Source organism: Salvia splendens, chromosome 18 (genome assembly GCF_004379255.2).
Source record: "Salvia splendens isolate huo1 chromosome 18, SspV2, whole genome shotgun sequence".
Lineage (NCBI taxonomy): Eukaryota > Viridiplantae > Streptophyta > Magnoliopsida > Lamiales > Lamiaceae > Salvia > Salvia splendens.
The window spans coordinates 9,715,846-9,735,473 of record NC_056049.1 but is presented as its reverse complement, the minus strand read 5'-3'; the positions used below and the strand labels follow the sequence as shown (position 1 = coordinate 9,735,473).

Genomic DNA, 19,628 nt, shown 5'->3' with positions numbered 1-19,628 from the left:
CAAAATGAATAACAATGTCCACTATTTATAATAGTGGATACCCTAACTTAATGATCAAGACAAAAGATATGAAAAAGATATGAAAATCCATAATTAACTAACTAAATAATAATAATAATGATAATAATAATAATAATAATAATAATAATAATAATAATAATAATAATAATAATAATAATCGTATCCTCGTGGGTAGGGAACACATGGGTTCCGTACGCCCGCTTGTTGCATGAAAGTCTGACATGAGTTCAATGAAAGCACCAATTGTTAAGAGATGATTTTCCTTAACAAGATTCTGGTGTCGCGATAGCGATCAACGGAGGGATAAAAGGTAGTCGCGGGAGCTTTGCCCGTCGATCAAACCAAGAACAGAAAAGTAAAACGCGTACATGGAAAATAAGTTTATGTTATTTCTTCATTGAATAAAAAGAGAACAATGAGTCCTATTTATAATACTTATTCTCTAATACCCTAACTTAGTGATCAAGAAAATAATCATAAGCATATATGGAAGATATGGAAAATAATTGATAGACAAATTAATAGAGATATGGAGATATCTCGTATTAGTATTTATATCGTAATTATAACATTTTTCTAATTATGTTGTGGCAAATGTTTTTGGCATGCTACTTGCGTAAATTTATTAATGTGACATGTAAATATGTAAAATTTAAGATTGATGAACTAAATGTATTAAATGAGATCATTTAAGTAATCAAATAACTTATTTTTTCTCAAATATGAGACTGGGGAACAAATGAGAAATATGTCAAAATTTTGTTATAATCGGTTATTTTTCAAAACCGCGTTTTCTGGACAATTTACCCATTTTATTTTGTCATTTTCTTTTTTATTTCATTTATTTTTATTATATTTTTCTTTTCCAACTCAACATTGACAGACTCATTAGGATAGGTGGACCAACATTTAACAATGTAGTCGCACCCTTGGCTTTCGTCTTTGCCGCTTTCTCACGTATGTGGCGAGTGCTTGACGATGGTTGTGTGCAAAACTTTCACCCACATAAGAGTTCTGGTCAAATCTATTGGTGTAGTTGAATGAGTGATAAGACATTGTAACCTTCTTTCTCATGGTCTGAGACAATGCCATACATCTCTTCATACTTGGAATGTTTTTTTTTTTTTTTTTTATTTATCAGAAAAACTGACCAAAATTATTTGTATTCGAATAAAAAGTCCCGAATTTTGAGGCATGATTCTCACCGATTTGAAAATGTGGTCACACTCACACTAGACCCTTCATATCTATTTAACCCAAACCATTTCAATCAATTTGAAGAAAACACCCCTTTCTCCTCCAAAGTCCGAAAATGTCATCATCGGAGTCCAAATCCAACCACCTCGCCACCGCAAAGAGCATCCTCGCCGCCGCGGGGTCCATCGCCGCCGGCATCATGGTCATCCGCGGCGTGGCCCAAGACTTCCTTCCCCCCGAATTCCACGACTACCTCTTCTCCGGCCTCCGCTCCCTCGCCGCCCGCTTCTCCAACAACCTCACCGTCGTCATCGACGAGTTCGACGGCCTCGGCGCCAATGAGCTCTACTCCGCCGCCGCCGCCTACCTCGGTCCCAAAATCACCCCCAACACCCGCCGCCTCAAGGTCAGCAAGCCCGAAAAAGAGAACCACATCAACATCGCCATGGAGCGCGGCGAGGAGGTCACCGACTCCTTCCACTCCCAGACCTTCAAATGGGTCTGGATTTGCCGCAAAATCGAAACCTCCTCCCACAATTTCTACAACCCGAGAGACATGAATTCGACCCTCAGATCGGAAGTGAGGTCGTTCGAGCTCACATTCCACAAGAAAAACAGGGGATTAGCCCTCGATTCGTACCTCCCCTTCATCACGAAAGAGGCGAAATTGAAGAAGCAGGAGAAGAAAACGATCAAGATCTTCACCGTCGATTACGAGAACATGTACAATCTCAACGATATGTGGAATCCGGTGACGCTCGACCACCCGGCGAAATTCGAGACGCTGGCGATGGATTCGCGCCAGAAGGAGCTGATTTTGGGGGATTTGGAGAGATTTCTGCGGCGGAGGGAGTATTATCGGAGGGTGGGGAAGGCGTGGAAGAGGGGTTACCTGCTGTACGGGCCGCCGGGGACGGGGAAATCAAGCTTGATTGCGGCGATGGCGAATTACTTGAAGTTCGATGTGTACGATTTGGAGCTGACGGAGCTGCGGCGCAACTCCGATTTGAGGAAGCTGCTTCTGACGACGGCGAATCAGTCGATTTTGGTGGTGGAGGATATCGATTGCACCATTGATTTCCAGGAGAAGCTCGCGACTAGGGCCGCCGTTTCCACGCCGCCCTTCCAAACGCGGGAAGAGAATAAGGTTTGGTTTCCCCAATTAAATCACTTCATTTTATTGCTTGATTTATTTTTACTCAATAAAGGTCAAATTTTTGTTCGTCTCTTATTATTCGAAACTAGAATGATAAATTACTAAGTTTCAGAATTTCACAAGTAGTTAGATTTTTCTGGCCAAAACGGTGGTGGCCTATAATGACGCCTCGTGGTTTGTCTATAAACGATGTCATTTTAGGTTAATAAATTAGGTCAAAATTGTGTATTTATTTTCTTCCCCTACTAAGAAGAAGGTTTAAATTAAGCATGCACAAAATCGCCGGTTAACCGGCCGTTCGGAACCTCCAGTTTACAAACCGGAACTGGAATCGGCACATCGGTTCTGAACCGGCAGACGGTTCGGCGGTTCCTGTTGGCCGGTTTAGGTTCAAGAATTTCAGAAACCGGAACCGGCGATTTTGAACCGCCGGTTCGCGCTTCGATTCGCCGGTTCAAATAACATTTAAAAAAATAGTTATTATTTTTAAAAATCAATTTTTATAAATAAAAATCAATTTTTATATATAAAAATCAATTTTCACAAATAAATAAAATAATTTCATAATAGCCCATATTTATTTGTGCCTATGATCTAAGAACCATTCTTTGTTATTTATTTTTTATAGAGACATCCTTGAATATTTTGTGTTTCACTTTCAATGTGGGACAAAATATGTTAAAGTATTTTCTCTTATAACTACATGTTTAGATCATTCATTCATCTTTTTCCAATGTGGGATATAAAACTTTCTTTTGTTTTCTACTTTACTTTATTTTTACTACATTTTATTATTCACTAACTTTATCTTTATTTTTTTTATGATTCATTTTCTAAGAAAAATTTATAGATAATAATATAATCAAATAAAATAGTTCAATTAAATTTGAATGTTGCATGTTGCTCATAATTGAAATGTGCTCACTTTTAATAATTCTAAGAAACTATTATTGGTTGTTTATCTTTTATAGAGACATCGTTGAATATTTTGTGTTTCACTTTCAATTTGGGACAAAATATGTTGAAGTATTTTCTTTTATAACTACATGTTTAGATCATTCATTCATCTTTTTCCAATATGAGATACAAAACTTTCTTTTGTTTTCTACTTTTCTTTATTTTTTACTACATTTTATTATTCACTAACTTTATCTTTATTTTTGTTATGATTCTTTTTCTAAGATAAATTTACAGATAATAATAGCATCAACTAGAATAGTTTAATTAAATTTGAATGTTGCATGTTGCTAATAATTTGTATATTTATAGAATGTGGACGTGTTCAAATAATTGGATTTAAATGTAAGTATTTTGCTAATTTTTCTCAATATATTGATTAAAATGTGAAAAAACAACAATTAATATAATTGGTATAATAATTATAAAAATAGATAATTAAAGAATGATTTGTTTAGTGGTATAATATAGTTTATATATTTATATATTAGTAGTAGACTAATAGTATGATTTTGTATTATAGTTGTTATTCTAATAGATGAAGTATAATTTATATAAATAAAATTATTATTTGTGAATATATTTTTGATAGATAAGAATAAAAAATATTGAGTAATATTATTTGTATATAGATAAATAATTATTCATATTATAGTTATAGCTAGATTAATACAATTTGTATAATAATTATCCTCTTAATATGTATAATGATATTTATTAGTTAACATACACATAAACTTATACACAAACAAATCGATAATGATAAAGAATTAAAGAATAATACTTTATGTAATTATATTTGTTGTTAAATTATAATAATTGAAGATAGTCAAGATATAAACCAATATAAACAAAGATGATGCAGATGTATCATGTAGTTATAAATAAGGAGTTTTATCCCACATTGAAAGAAAGAGTAACACATTCAAGAACATGTAGTTATAAAAGAGAATCATCAAATACACTCTCTTTCAACATAAAGGCTCAAGTCCAACATTAAGTGTAAATTGTAACTTATAAGTTGTGACTTGTGACTTGTAGTCTCGTTGAAATAAACACTAAAATAAGAAGCAGAAAAAAAATTGAACCGCCGAACCGGCCCGGAACCGGCGGTTTTGAATAGCCACATGAACCGCCAATTTTTTGAACCTGAATCGGAACCGCCGGAACCCTTGGCGGGCCGGTTCAGGTTTATGAAAATGTTGAACCGTGTGCATGCTACTATAAATGATGAGCAAGAATTCGGAAAGCTGTAATTGGAATTTAATCGAATTGCAGAATTTAACGGAGGGAGAAGGATATATGTATAGATGAAATGAAATATATACAATTTTGCCTTAATTTAATCACCCAAAACTACATCGGTTCTAGGTAAACCACATGTGCCACCGCCATTTTGTCCGCGTAGATGTATGGGTAGTTGCGAAATTGTGAATCTTGGTGATTTATCATTTTAGTTTTGAAAAATATGGGACGAACTAGAATTTTACTATTTTTTTGATTTATTGGGCAATTTCTCAGTAATCTATGTTATATGTGTGTGTAGAGTGAAACGAACATTGAATAAGGATTAGTGTGAACATCTATTGATGAACTTTTCTAGTGGTTGATAAAAATAGGAAGAGGTAAATGATAAGTTTTGAAAATTGATGGAAACGTAGATTCAGATTGAGTGAGACATGTTCAAGAATCTGATGTTAGCATTCAAACTCAAACAGGTGACACTTTCTGGTTTGCTCAACTTTGTGGATGGCTTGTGGTCGAGCTGTGGGGACGAGAGAATCATAATCTTCACGACAAACTACATCGAGAAACTCGACCCAGCCCTACTGCGACCAGGCCGGATGGACGTGCACATCAACATGTCATACTGCACCCCTTGTGGATTCAGGCTGCTGGCTTCGAACTATCTCGACATTAAGGATCACCCTATGTTTCAAGAGATCGAAGATTTGTTGCCAAATGCTAGAGCAACCCCGGCTGAAGTAGCCGAGCAGCTGCTCAAGGATGATGAACCTCGTGATGCTCTGCAGGGCCTGGTCGATTTCCTGCGCGAGAAGACGAGACAAAACGAGGCGGTGGAAGCCGAATCAGCTCAGCAGAAAGAGGAGGCGTAGACAACATTTTACTAATCTATATAATGGAATTACCACTCAGAAATGTGGTGTTGTTTTGATGTTCAAAATATGAATTAGTTTGGGATGCGAAAGTAATCAAAGGAATATCAAATCATATTCAATGATAGAGGTGACTATTTCGTTGACTGTGAAGTTGTGATGAATCATTTTTTCTTCTTTTTAGCCTTTGACTGTCATATTGTTTTGTTGCGACTATTGACTTAATCTTCATAAATTAAGTTTTTTATACGACATCCAGTCATACTGTAATTAACTTTTCCTCTGATTTTATAGATAGGATATAATAATACTATTATTCATCCCCCCCCCCCCCCCCCAAAAAAAAAAAAAACCATTACTAGAATTCATTTGAAACACAGAATTCATATCGAATAGTGACCAATATAGAATTTTTATGATGTTAGGTACTAGGACTGTCCATGAAAATATTGGGTATTGACTATTTTCTGATCTGGTCAATAATGATCAATATAGAATTTTTATGATGCAACTTAACTTATATGCTGTCAAATCTCAAATTTCTTAAAAAATCATGGACATTATTAAACTCGCTATATGTTTAGGATCACATCTTATCCTTATTGAATAAATGAATAACATAGGAAGTATCTCTAATTCTTGGCTATACATTTCCACGAAACCAAACATAGCCTAAGATTTAATTGGCATTATAAAATCATTAAGACATTAATTAGACGCCGTCATTTTCAGAATTGGCTTTCAGAATGCATAATTTTCTTCAAGTAGAAATGAATGATTGAAAATGGGATACTAATTTTTATATCATCATCAAATTTTCACATGTTATTTTCTTTCCCTTGTTGTCTCGGAAATTTGATCACAGATTTCCAGAAATTCCCTTTTCCCCCTTCTCCTTATTAACAACATCTCTACCTAATTTCATTTCCTTAGCATCACTCTCCACCATATTTAAGTCTTCTTGTTTTACCTTCTTCTCCTTGAGCAAATCAACCACTCCTTGAAGAGCGAGGTCCACATCCTCACTCCTCATCAAGTGCTCGGCAATCTCGAATTGTTCAATCATTTCTTTGATCACCTGTAAAAACACCGGGTGATCATTGATATCCAAATAATTGGGTGCCAACATATCAAATCCCGTGCCATTTAAAATGTTGTCTATTTTTCAGGAACAATGGAGTATTATCAACTTGAACTTGATCATTCTAAGGCAATTTAGTGAGATATGAAATTTCAAATTGATAAAATCTTTATTTAAAATTCACTATTGATTTTTATGGAATCAATCTCCGATTCGTAAAGTGTATGCATGAGTGTGCGATTAAAATAAAGTGCAAACAACTTAGCTTTCAAAACGTTCAAGTTAAATAAATGGTTAATTACCTTTGGGAAGTGCGACCACAGCTCAGTCAGTCAACGATGCGAAGCTTGAGATCGTTGTTTCCATATTCAGATTGCTCCTCCACGATCCTTTTTGCTGAGGCCACTGCGGATTCGCAGCAATATTCTAACGAAACGTAAGAAGCGTAGGTTGACAAGTTCAAATAATACAGTTGGGAAACATTCGAAATCCCTATCAATAAAGTCCAACACCCTCAGCAATCTTGACGCGGAAAATGTCCCAAATGGAATCCCAGCATTCCGATAGCCCATGCATATAACAGATCGAGTTAGTGACATTGATTCTCTTGAATCATTAACACCTTCCATTTCTTCTGATGTGTGAAAACACATGCGGCGTGGATTAGAGAATGTGAACTTGTTGGGACCAGTCATAAACATGTCTTCACCAGATTTCCTAATGCATAAATCCCTCAACATATCATGCATGATATACCTCTTTGGTTCTCCATTCCTTTTGTCTTGCAATGCATAAATCGCAAGCAATCATTCGACCAATGTCTTGCAATTCAAGAGGGCACTCTTCTTCTACAAACACAAGTTGACGAAGCAGATTCCAACTTTCAGACTTGCCAAGCAACTGCACATGATGTTGCGATCTCGAAGAGTCAACATAGTTCGCCACATCATATTCCCTAGTGGTGATAACAATGCGACTCCCGTTCTTGTTGTCCGGAAAGTACACCCTTATCTCATCCCATAATTTTGTGCTCCATATATCATCTAATGCGATAAAGTACTTTCTACCATACAAACTCTTATACAACATATCTTTTAAATTATCAGAAGGTTGATCACATTCGTTTCCAGTTATGCAACGAAGAAGGCTTTTGAGAATTTGCGGCAAATTGTAATCTTGTGAGATTGTGGTCCAAGCACGACATGCAAAGTGACAAACAATCAATGGATCATCATAAAGCTTTCGAGAGAGAGTGGTTTTACCTACTCCACCCATACCAACGATGGGGACGATCTCCCTCTTCTTCTCCAAACAGGTCAGCCGATCCTTGAGCTGCATCAGATCTTCATCAATTCCCACCACAACACTAACACTGGATGATGAACGGCTAGACGGCATCTTCTTATCCGCGACCTTCACTTGTTCCATAGCAGAATTAACTTCTCGAAGCATCTTGTTATCCTCCATCTCTATGATCTTCTTCGCTTGCTCCATAATAGAATCAAGTTCTTGTGTTACTTGTTGCAGATCTGGTGTGCATAAAGTGAACCTCACGCAATCTGATCCGGAGAGGATTTGATCAACCATGTGAGATTCAATGATGTCTTCACCTTGATGTGCTACTTCTCTTATTTGGCTGTCTATTTTGGTCATTGGTGAAGATTTACTATTAAGGAGGTGCTGAAGAGAAGTAGCTCTATGAAGGAGGGATTGGAGTTGAGGGTTGTTTTCATCAACAATCCATCTTGTTTGCTGAGAATCAAGGATTCCTTCAAGAATGGTGATTAGAGGTTGAAGATTGTAAGCCATTTTTTTTCAGATCTTGGAAAACTAAGAAAGTAAAGCTCGTCGCAAATTGCAATTGCAGCAACTTGATCTTCAAATGACATTAGTGACAGCTCATTGTGGACCTTGGGCAATTAATTCTGTCGCCTGTCTTTTCTATGATAGATTCATATGCAAGGTAGTATGTTATCATCCAAATAATTTCTAATAATATTTTCCAGGCAATAGGTGTGTGATCAAATATTAACTAATTTGACACTAATAACTATAACTAATTTCAATTTTGTATGTTAAAATATCAACACAAAAATATAAATTTATCAATCTTCTTGTGTTATAAATTTATGTTTTTGTGTTGTTATTTAAATTTACATGCTGTATTGATATAATTATATTTTTGTGTTGATAATTTTAATACACAGAATTGAAAGTTATTCCCCCCCGTCCCTTTGTAGCTGAGTCGTATTCCTTTTTGGGTTGTCTCACTGTAGCTGAGTCGTTTCCTTTTATGGCAAAAAGCATGATTTTTTCTTCTCTCTTACTTTATTCTCTATTCATCTCTTTACATTTTTCCTTTTTTACTTTATTATTCATTTACTTAACTCACTTAACACAATTTTTCTTAAATCCCGTGCCGAAAAGAAATGTCTCTACTATATAAGGACGAAGAGAGTATTAGTTATTACTGTAAATTAGTATTACCCTAACGCGACTTAGCTTAATATGTAAATCCAGTATATGGTGGTCCTTACTAAAAATGAATTTTCTTGGTATGACGTAACTGCGTAGATGTAATTTGGTGATTAATCAAGTTAAATTCTACCCATAGGGCCATGTTAAAATGTACTCCCTTCGTCCCAAGGAAAATGACCCATTCCTTGGGCGGTACGAGAATTTATGCAATTTTATTTTGTGTGTGAAGATGAGAGAGTAAAGTAAGAGAGAATGAATAAAGTAAAGGGAAAGACGTTTTCATTTTTAGTAATGAGTCATCTTGGTTGGGATAAACTAAAAAGGTTAGTGGGTCATCTTCAATAGGACAGAGGGAGTATATAATATCCAATCTACGACTAAAACTAATCACACCATTTGATCTTAAAATAAGTGGATAAGATTAGCTTACGTATTTCAATAAATAGTAGATAAAATATCAATAAAGGGTAAAATAATAAATCTATTATAACATAATAATTTTCACGATTTTTTATATCAACATAGTGTATTACAAATGTCAACATAGTGCATTACAAATGTCAACATAGTGACATGAGAATCTCAACACAAGTAGCAGAAAATATCAACTCAGTTTTATTGATATTGTACATCCATTATATTGATATTGTTTGATGCATTTATTGATATAAATTATGCTTATCAACATATACGAAAATTAAAAGAAAAATTATAAAATTTCGTCATCCGATAATAGTCGGAACATATGCAATTTAAATTACCTTTAATTGATATACTCCCTCCGTCCCTTAAAAATATAGGCAATGGGTACAACACGAGAATTAAGACAAAATTGGTAAAGTAAGAGAGATGAGGAGCTAAAGTAAGAGAGAGGAGGAGAATGATAGTTAAAATAAAGTCAGTGGATAGTAGGACTTACATTATTTAATTGATATAACTTTCCAAAACTGGAATGCGCATATTTTTGTGGGACGGACGAAAAAGGAAAGTGCACATATATTTATGGGACGGGGGGAGTATTTTTAATGAAAAAATAATTTAAATCGAGATAGTTACATAAATTTCAAGTTTTTAAATGATTTTTAGGAGAGAGAAAGTGGTTAGTTTTAATTACTATATATAAGAATTGACCTATATACCCTTTAAGTTTATTTAATACTCCCTCCGTCCCAACTTAAGAGTCATGTTTTGCCATTTCCGTCCGTCATAACATGGATTTAGTCGGTTTTAACTAGTATTTCTCATGATTAGAAGCTATATTTATTTTATTTCTTGTTCGAGTGCTCATTACTTAAAAAACCTAGTCCGTAAAATGTATCTCAGCCTATCACAACAATAATAAAACTACAATAAAGTATACATAACTATTAATCTCACCCCAATTCCAAAGCTTAATTTCATACTAATAGATAAAGTCTATTTTGGATGATCTTATTGTTAGAGTTTGTATACTAGAAATTACATTTCGAGTGATTGAATACTGTAAAATTATATATGTTATTTTCCAAAGGAATGAAACCGATTATTTTTGTCATAATGTTGTTATGTTTTACATTTAATGGATGTTTATTGCATATTTAAATGTATAAGCAATGTAAGTCTAAGTCTTTGTTTTAGTAGACCGGTTGTGGGCGTCGTCCACTTTAAGGTAACACGGTCAGTTCTGAACAAAGAAAACCAAGAATTTCACAACATAGATAGGCCTAGACTACCTATCGTGAAAGGTTGCAATGTCAGTCCGCATATTTCTAAGCCTTATTGAAATATGATGACATTGGTGTGGTATAGCACTGAATTGGTCTAATGGCAAGACGAGTCTTTATGCTATCTACTGAAAGACGAGGTCTTGATAATTAATTTCTTAATCAATGTACGTTAGCATTGTGAATACGATATTGATTATGCACTACTTTGACTTACCAAAAGGTGCGGGTTTTTCGCAACCCAAGAATCCTGGTATATTTGGTAGTGGTGATTAATATCTAGCGGTGCTAGGATTGCTATTATATTGAATCATGCGCGATGTGAGTCTCGTTTGATAACGTCCACAAGAGGAGCTCGAAACAAAGTTTTATTATTTGGAACCTAGCTAGTTGTAGTTTGATTACTCTATGAATAATAAATAAGCGTTTCTTGCTAAGTCCACTCTTGGAGTTAATAATATGTTAATTAATTAAGTCCATAGCAGACATTGATTAATTAATGGACGTTTCTATCTTAAGCATGGAAAATTAATGACAAACAAATGGAATCCCGAAATACTTGTAATTTCATATTTGGATGGGCTGTGCAATATTACTTCTGTAGTGGTTGCTCGTAATATTCCAATATAAGCTTATATTAAATTGTGAGTTCAATTTAATTAGTAAAAAGCTAATTGGGGGAGGCCATATCCAAATTCTTTCATAGATCCCTGACTGGGCCCAATATCTGACTAAATATAAATAGGAGAATAAAGGAGAAAGAAAATACACTTGTATTTTTCTACACAATTTTTGTCCCCCTCTCTCTCTTTCTAAGAGGGACGATTTTCTTCTCCTCTTCCGTAGGGGATTTCCGTCTTCTTTATTTAAGTCCTAGTATTCTGGTGAGATCAGCCCACACTGATATTAGATTACAGTCCGAGAACTCGTCAGAAGATCTGTGGTTTAGTACTCAAGATCTTCACGTGGAGAAGACGTGAGCCATCTTTGATTCTTCAGTGAATCAACGAGGTAAATTGGCTTATTCCGTAGCAAGCATGTTTTAGGTATTATTTGTGCTAAAGCATGTTTAAATTCAAGTTATGAGCATGATACATGTGAGAATTACGCGAATAGAATTTGTCTAAATAATCTGCTAAATAGATCAGAATTTTATGTGATCCGTTTATCCGCACGCTTCCGCTGCCAACCCCTTCAGTTATATTGTACTCCTATATTAATATTAACTTGTCTAATGTATCGAATAATATTAACTTGTATCGAATGTCATCTTGTGATATGGTGATTTTATTGATGAATATGGTTTGAAGTTTAGAATGACATTGTTTTTACTTAATATTGTATATGCCATATTTTAAATGCTATATGTCATATGAGTCACATTATATATAACTCCACTCCTTATTGTCGAACCGCATAATCATACCAAATTAGTGTTTTTAGATTTAGTTTTTTATGGATAAGATGCACAAATTTATAAATTATTTTCGCCTACATCACAAGCCTATTTTAATTAATCCCAGAGCAAATAAGTCATACTAACATATTACGAAGATTTAACTTCATTCCAGAATATATAACTTCATTCCAATAGGTTTTTACTTCATTTCAGTACGTAAGGATGACTTCGCTGTCGCGTACCGTTGTTTCTCTCTACAATATCTATCACCGCTTCCACGGCGCTGACAACAAAATGGAATTATAGCCTAATTTAATGGTGTAATAAACACATGGAATGATGTAATAAACTATTTGAATGAAGTATGTGTAGAAGCATTTAAAGTTCTACTGGAATGAAGTAAAAACCTTATCTAATGAATTAATAACGTTTCTGAATGAAGTAATAAACCCACTAGAATAAATTGCATTTTTTAAAGTGAATAAAATAAAAATTCAGGTCAATGAATTCGAATGAAGCATGTGTTGAATCATTTCAAAACCTACTGGAATCAAGTATAAACATGTTGTAGTTTCAAGGTATTACGTCCCGAATGAAGTAATAAACCTAATACAATGAAGTAAAATGAGCTTGTAATGAAGACCGAAATTATTTACACAGCAGCGCATCTCATCAAAAAACTAGATCTAATGACCCTAATTTGATGTCTAGTTCGATTTTTAAAATTAGTTTGACATTGACATATTACTGAAATACTAATAGTTTTAGCAAACTAACATTGTCTAGTTGTTTTTACACTATTTGGAGTACTTGCATAGGGGTAATGTTATTGTAACTGCTACTTCATAATACATTACACTACAACAAACAAAGGCATGAACAACACTCGAATCAATGTATTAACAAACTTATACTCATAAGTAAATACAACAAATATCCAAATTAAAACACAATAAAACAAAATGAGACATCCAAAATTAACACAAAATAACATTACAAGTAAACACAGTAATCTGTCTCTTTAAAGCTAGTCTTCTTCTCCATGTCAATCTTCTCAGTTCTCACCCATATACGTCTCATGTGTCTTCAACTATCGGCTGCTGCATTAGATCTTTTTGGACCGATGATGCCAAGGGTTGTTGTACACTGACAGATATAATTGTATGTTTGCACCTTAGCTCATTGGTGGGTCCATATAATCTTCATCTTAGAGCATCCACAGCGGTGCTCTTGACTAAGAGCACTCGCCGTGCCGTTGGCGCGGCAGCATCCCTGCTCGCTGTTGTGCTCTTGCCGACGGCACGACCCTGCTCAATAGCAAGAGCACCGCCGTGCCGAAATGCAGGACGACGTAAAGCCTTCTGATTCGCCAACTGCATTTCCGTTGGAATTTCATTTTTTTAAAATTGAAAATAATCCCAAAAATAAAAAAATTTATGTTCGGATTCTCAAAACTATAACCGTTTTATTACCGTTTTTTGAATTTTTTTTATTTTTTAAAAAAATTAATCCCAAAATCATCTATAAATACACACATTCATTATTTACTTTTCACATCAAATCATACTTCTCTCATATTTATTCATACAATACACCTACATCTTTCTCTGTCACTCAAACATTCTCTAAAGAGTAAAGGTCATTTTAAGTCCTAAATATATGACCAAAATACGAATCTGGTCCAAAACATTCACTTTTCAAAAAAATAGGTCATAACAAATAAAAATGTCGACGAAGTAGTACATTTTTTTACGGTTCTGTCAAAATACTAACGGTCAACACTAATTGCACAGTGGTATGACCTTTAGTTTGTTGACGGAACCGTAAAAAAAGGACCGCTCCGACAACGATTTCATTTGTTATGGATCTGTTTTCCAAAAAGTGAATGTTTTGGACCAATTTCGTATTTTGGTCATATGTTTAGGACCAAAATTGACCTTTACTCTTCTCTAAATTCAAAAAATGGATCCGAACGATATCATTGCGGAAGCGGAGCGCGAAAAACAAGAATACTATCAACAATATTGTGCCACCTGTGAACCCTATGTCGCCACTGTGGCCCCCGCCCCTCCTCCTCTACCAACGAGATCAAATCGCCGCTACATCGCTCGTGATCGGGAGGGAGCCCACGAAAGGCTCGTTGACGACTATTTTTCCGATGAGCCGCGATTTCCGGCTGATTACTTCCGGTGCGGTTTCCGCATGTCAAAACACTTGTTTTTTCGTATTGTCAACACATTGTCTGACCGTGTTGAATACTTTCAATCACATACAGACGCAGCCGATCGACAAAGTCTCTCAGCGTTGCAGAAGTGTACTTGTGGCCTCCAACAACTTGCTACCGGGAAAACAGCTGATATGTTCGATGAGTATTTGCATGTGGGTGAGTCAACTGGAATCCTATGCGTAAATTTTTTTTACGCCGACGTTCGTTCTGTTTTCGGTGAGGAATTTTGTGCACCTACCACCGAAGATTGTCAACAGTTTGTTTATCTTCACAAGACAGTCCACGGATTTCCCAGTAGGCTTCAACATACCGCAAAACCCGAAATGGGTTCTTCATGTGCAGCGTCAAGAGGTTGCTCGGAAAGACGTCAAAATAGCTTTTGGGATCCTTCAAGCCCGATTCAACATTGTGAAGACCTTGTCTCGCATGTGGTACACAAAGAATATTGCCGACATCATGCATACATGTATTATATTGCACAACATAATTATAGCTGACGAAGGACCGACGGCGGCTAACTTTTCCGATGAGGATAAAGCCGGAAGCTCAACCGCAAGGTCTCCCCATGCCGAGGTGTGCATACTACGATGCGTGAGAGGATCGAAATAAAACACACAATGGGCAATACCAAAACCCACATTGACCTACCTAATCAAACACATTATGAGTTTAATTATGTAATTTTTAATATTTAGGATTTTCATTATGTAATTATTAATTTTTAGTAATTTATAATAGTATTTCGGGTATTTTTAATGCATTTTTATATTGTGAAAATATTTTTAGTAATTGAAGTATTTAAAATGAATAATAGAATTGTGAGACCCTTGAGCATGCTCATATGGAAGAGCATGAATGTGCGTGTTGTGCTCTTGCGGAAGAGTATGGAGTAAAAAATGAATAAAAGTGGGTCTGGTCTGGTGCCACATCCATACTCTTGCCAAGCATGAAAGAGTATGAATGTGAATGCTCTTGAGTCCTGCTCTCTTATGTTCTGCGACTAACAATGATACAATACATTATTACAACATCACCATTAGGCATTAGCATAAGAAATAATCCCTCCGTCCCATTATAATTGGAGCATTATCATTAATACCACATATTATTATCGTCAGCAACATTAGCATTAGCATTCAAATCACAAATTATCGGCATTAATACGTAACATATTTATAGGGCAAACACAATTCATTAAACCATAATGCAATCACAAAAAGGTAACATCACCAAATTGTAACAACTTAATCCAGGAGAGATCAACATATATAAGAGGCGAGGTTTTAATTTTTAAAATTTAAAATATACTATCTATGCTCACAAAATTCAAATTTTGCATAAAGTTTACTAAATTTAAATTTTGCAAATCAATTTTAAAATCTACTACATGTAGAATATTGATAAATTGAGTTGTTCTAATTTTGCAAAGAAACTATTGGTTTGCTATGCTTTTGCAAACAATTAAGGTTTTGACAATGATATAGCTTGATAACTTATTAGACATCAACCAAAACGACATACTTCCTTCGTTCCACTTTTCTGTTTCGACTAGTCCCATACTATCACAGTATTTTTATTTTAAATAAGAATAAAGATATTTAATTGATATATTTGAATTAATTAAGTGATCTCTCATTAAATTTAAAATACTAATTTAATTATACTAAAAAATTAATTTTAAATTTATGACCTAAAAAGAAAAGTGTGAATGGCATGACATGAACATAGGCCAGGAATATAATAGTGCTTGCTCCATATTTTACTACATCCGTGAAATATGGCCACATTTGTCATTCTGGTCAGCCCACAAAATAATGCCCACAATTACATTTTCCATTTTTAGTAAATGAATATCACTTTCACTAACTCATTACTCTCACATTCTATTATAAAATCAATACATAAACTGAGACTTATATTGCACTAATTTTTTCAAACCCATTTTCCTTCTAGTTTCTTAAAACCCGCACCGAGTCAAAGTGGAATTAAATCGTGGACGGGGGAGTACTGTTTAATATGGCAATAACACTACAAAAAACTCGCCTATTAGTGATGAAAATATTCGTCACTAATCAGTGAAATTTCTTCATGTAACATATTAGTGACATATCAAGTTTCAGCAGATCCGTCAATAATAAGCGGTAAAAAGTTTTAGTGACTGATATTTCCGTCTCTAAAGCTACTATGATGAAACCATATGCAACTGCTTTGCATTCGTGACGGATATTTCTGTCACTAATTAGTAATTGACAGTTTCTGTCACTAATTCTGTCACTAATCGTTTAGCTATTGGATAACGTCACTAATTCCGTCAATATTTTGCGTTTGCTTTTGTAATGTTAATAATACTCTATCCGATCCCATAAATTACGAAAATCATTCAAAATAACAGTGCATACAACTAAGCATTCAAAATCTTCAAGTTAAAGAAATGGTTAATTTCCTTTCGAGATCTTGCATCTTTACGATGAGAAGTTTGAGATTGTAGTTGCCATTTTCAGATTGCTCCTCCTCAATCCTTTCTGCTGAGGCATTTGTTGATTCGATGGAATATATTAAATCGATTAGTTGGAGTGTTGGGATTTGTCCAATGCTGCTAGGTATTTCCTCTAGCTTCCAGCACTCTATATATCTTTTACATAGAGGTGGCGGAGTCTAAGGAAATTGGTCTCATCGGCTATCCAATGCACAAGAGACAAACCATGAAGAGATAGATGCCACACTGAATAGAACACATCTCCATCTGCCAACTCCCACTCATCATCACATGTCTTCTCCTCGCTTTTAAAAATGCAGAACTTTATCCCAAGCACTTCCAGCTTATGTAGTGCACACACTGTACTACCCATTTATGCAAAATTAGTTTTCTAATATTACAAGGAAATATAACTTTGGAACGACGACCGAAACCGTCTGGAGAGGATGTCGTTCTAATAAAGCAGCATCTTAATCTTTTGAGCTTGTGAAGATGGCTAAGATCAATTGCCGTGGAAGTAGTTCGGAAGCCATCATGAATTGACAACTCTTTGATATTTGGAATGCTTTTGAGGAAACCATCCCAAGTTGTTGCCTCCTGGTTACGTAGATTCAATGAAATCCTCTGCAGTTTCTCCCGGACACTATAGTTCATTTCCTCATCTTTTAACAACTCAATTTCAATCAACCCATCGAGATTTCTGAATTCAGAGAGCTGCAATAACTCAGGCGGCTCATCAAACTCGCAATAACAAATCAAGGTTTGCAAATTCCACAATCTTGATATTCCTGTCGGTATTCTTGCCAAGCACCTGACACGTAAGAACCATACGGTGACAAGTTCAAATATTTCAGTTGGGGAAGTATAGAAACTTATATCCAATAAGTCCAACACCCTTAGCAGCCTTGCCGCGAAAGATGCACCAGATGGAAACTCACTCCGAACACCAGTGCGTATAAGAGATCGAGTTAGTGACATTGACTCTGTTGAATCATTAACATCTTTCTTTTTGTATGATGTGTGAAAACTCATGCGGCGTGGATTAGAGAATGTAAACTTGTTGGGACCATTAAGAAACATGTCTTCACCAGATTTCCTAATGCATAAATCCCTCAACATACCATGCATGTTGTATCTCTTTCATAATCCAATGCTTTTGTATTCTCTAACCAAAATTAGATTTTTTTCACAACTAGAGACTTTAGCCAATCCATTGCCTCTTCCTCCAAACTTCTTCCCCCAATTGATTTTACAAATCCTTCTGCCACCCACGAATGTACGAGGCTGGAGCCTACAATCTCGAAGTCTTCAAGGAAAGCTCCCATGCATAAAAAACATGGTTTTAAGTGATTCAGCAGGTGATTATAACTTAAAGACAATATACTATAGCATTCACTACAAAAAACTCGCTATTTAGTAACGGATAGATGGAATTATCCGTCACTCAGCGAAATTTCTTCACTTAACATGGTTATTTACAGATTCAGTACTAACGGATCCGTTACTAAAAAGCTTGTCCGTCACTAAAGTTACTAAACTACTCAATGACTGAAAACGTAGGCAGATGCCATGGTAAGTTTCGTGTTAGTGATGGACTTAACTGTCACTAATTAGTGCTGGCGCTTTCAAGCCATTTATCCGTCACGAATTGGCAATCTTTTGACCAATCTCTTGCAATATAAGAGGGCAGTCCTCTTCTTCAAACATAAGTTGGCGAAACAGATTCCAACTTTCAGAATCAGTAAGCAACTGCACCTCTGATGTTGCGAACTCGAAGAGTCTGTATAGTTTGCCACATCAGATTCCCCCTAGTGGTGATCACAATGCGACTCGCATTGCTGTTATTAGTCACTCACCCCTTAAAAGGCCTTATAAGGGGGAGTGTTATCCACACTTATATAGATTAGATGGGATCTTCACCAAGTCGATGTGAGACAGAATTTAGAGAATTTAACAACTGTTATTAGGGAAGTACATCCAAATCTCATCCCAAAATTTCGTGCTCCATATATCATCTAATACAATAAAGTACTTTCTACCGAACAAACTCTTATGCATCTTGACTTTTAACTCATCAATATGTTGATCAAATCCTTGTCCAGTTATGCAACGAACAGAGCTTTTTAGAATTTGTGGTATATTGTAATCTTGTGAGATTGTGGTCCAAGCAAGACAATGAAAGCATTCAACATTCAAATGGTCTTTATAAACCTTTCGAGCAAGAGTGGTTTTACCTACACCACCCACACCAACAATGGGGACGATCTCCAGCTTCTTCTGCTTCTGACCGATCAGCCATTCAGTTCCAACCTGTTACGGATACAACTTCAGCACAACAGTTGGAAGAACCAGAAGAGGCAGGTGAGGAAGGCGTCTACGTAGTACAGTCATTTGAGACGGTGGAAAAAAGAAGACAGAGTCGACACCTTTCAAAGAAGCAAGAGCTCAGAAACGAACACGCAAGCCACCATCCCGCCATGGTGACTTTGTGCCTCGCTAAATTAGTAATTCCTATTTTATTTTAGTATCTTATTTTATTTGTTCCGGATATTATTTATTTATAAACTCTTTTGGGTTGAACGTAATTATAAGCACATTTCCGAGTTTTCTTCGTTAAATCTTTCTCGGATCATAGTTCGAATCAACCCTAGGGTCCTTAGTCTATAAAAGGCCTTGTTATTCTCTTTTGTACGTTTATGTTTTGTCTTAACACTTTGCAACTTTGCAACTCATCCAAAACCTAATTCAACCGTTGTCTTAACACTCAGAAATGTATTTTTCTGTTTTGTTTTTGTTGGGATGGACTTGATGTTCAA

At 35.4% G+C, this 19,628-nt stretch overlaps 2 protein-coding genes across 2 annotated transcripts; one reads left to right on the top strand and one right to left on the bottom strand.

Annotated features, from left to right (window-relative positions):
- Positions 1 to 1,232: 1,232 nt before the first annotated feature.
- LOC121776266 (protein HYPER-SENSITIVITY-RELATED 4-like) lies at positions 1,233 to 5,718 on the top strand. Its single transcript, XM_042173429.1, has 2 exons — positions 1,233 to 2,365; positions 5,050 to 5,718. The coding sequence occupies exons 1-2, from the start codon at positions 1,334 to 1,336 to the stop codon at positions 5,446 to 5,448; spliced, it is 1,431 nt and encodes a 476-aa protein (XP_042029363.1). The 5' UTR covers positions 1,233 to 1,333; the 3' UTR covers positions 5,449 to 5,718.
- A 505-nt stretch (positions 5,719 to 6,223) lies between these two features.
- On the bottom strand, positions 6,224 to 8,471 carry LOC121777939 (putative late blight resistance protein homolog R1A-3). The gene is made up of 2 exons (XM_042175274.1): positions 6,832 to 8,471; positions 6,224 to 6,526 (listed from the first exon to the last, which is right to left on the bottom strand). Exon 1 carries the CDS (start codon positions 8,336 to 8,338, stop codon positions 7,271 to 7,273), a length of 1,068 nt encoding a protein of 355 aa, XP_042031208.1. The 5' UTR covers positions 8,339 to 8,471; the 3' UTR covers positions 6,224 to 6,526; positions 6,832 to 7,270.
- Positions 8,472 to 19,628: the final 11,157 nt, after the last annotated feature.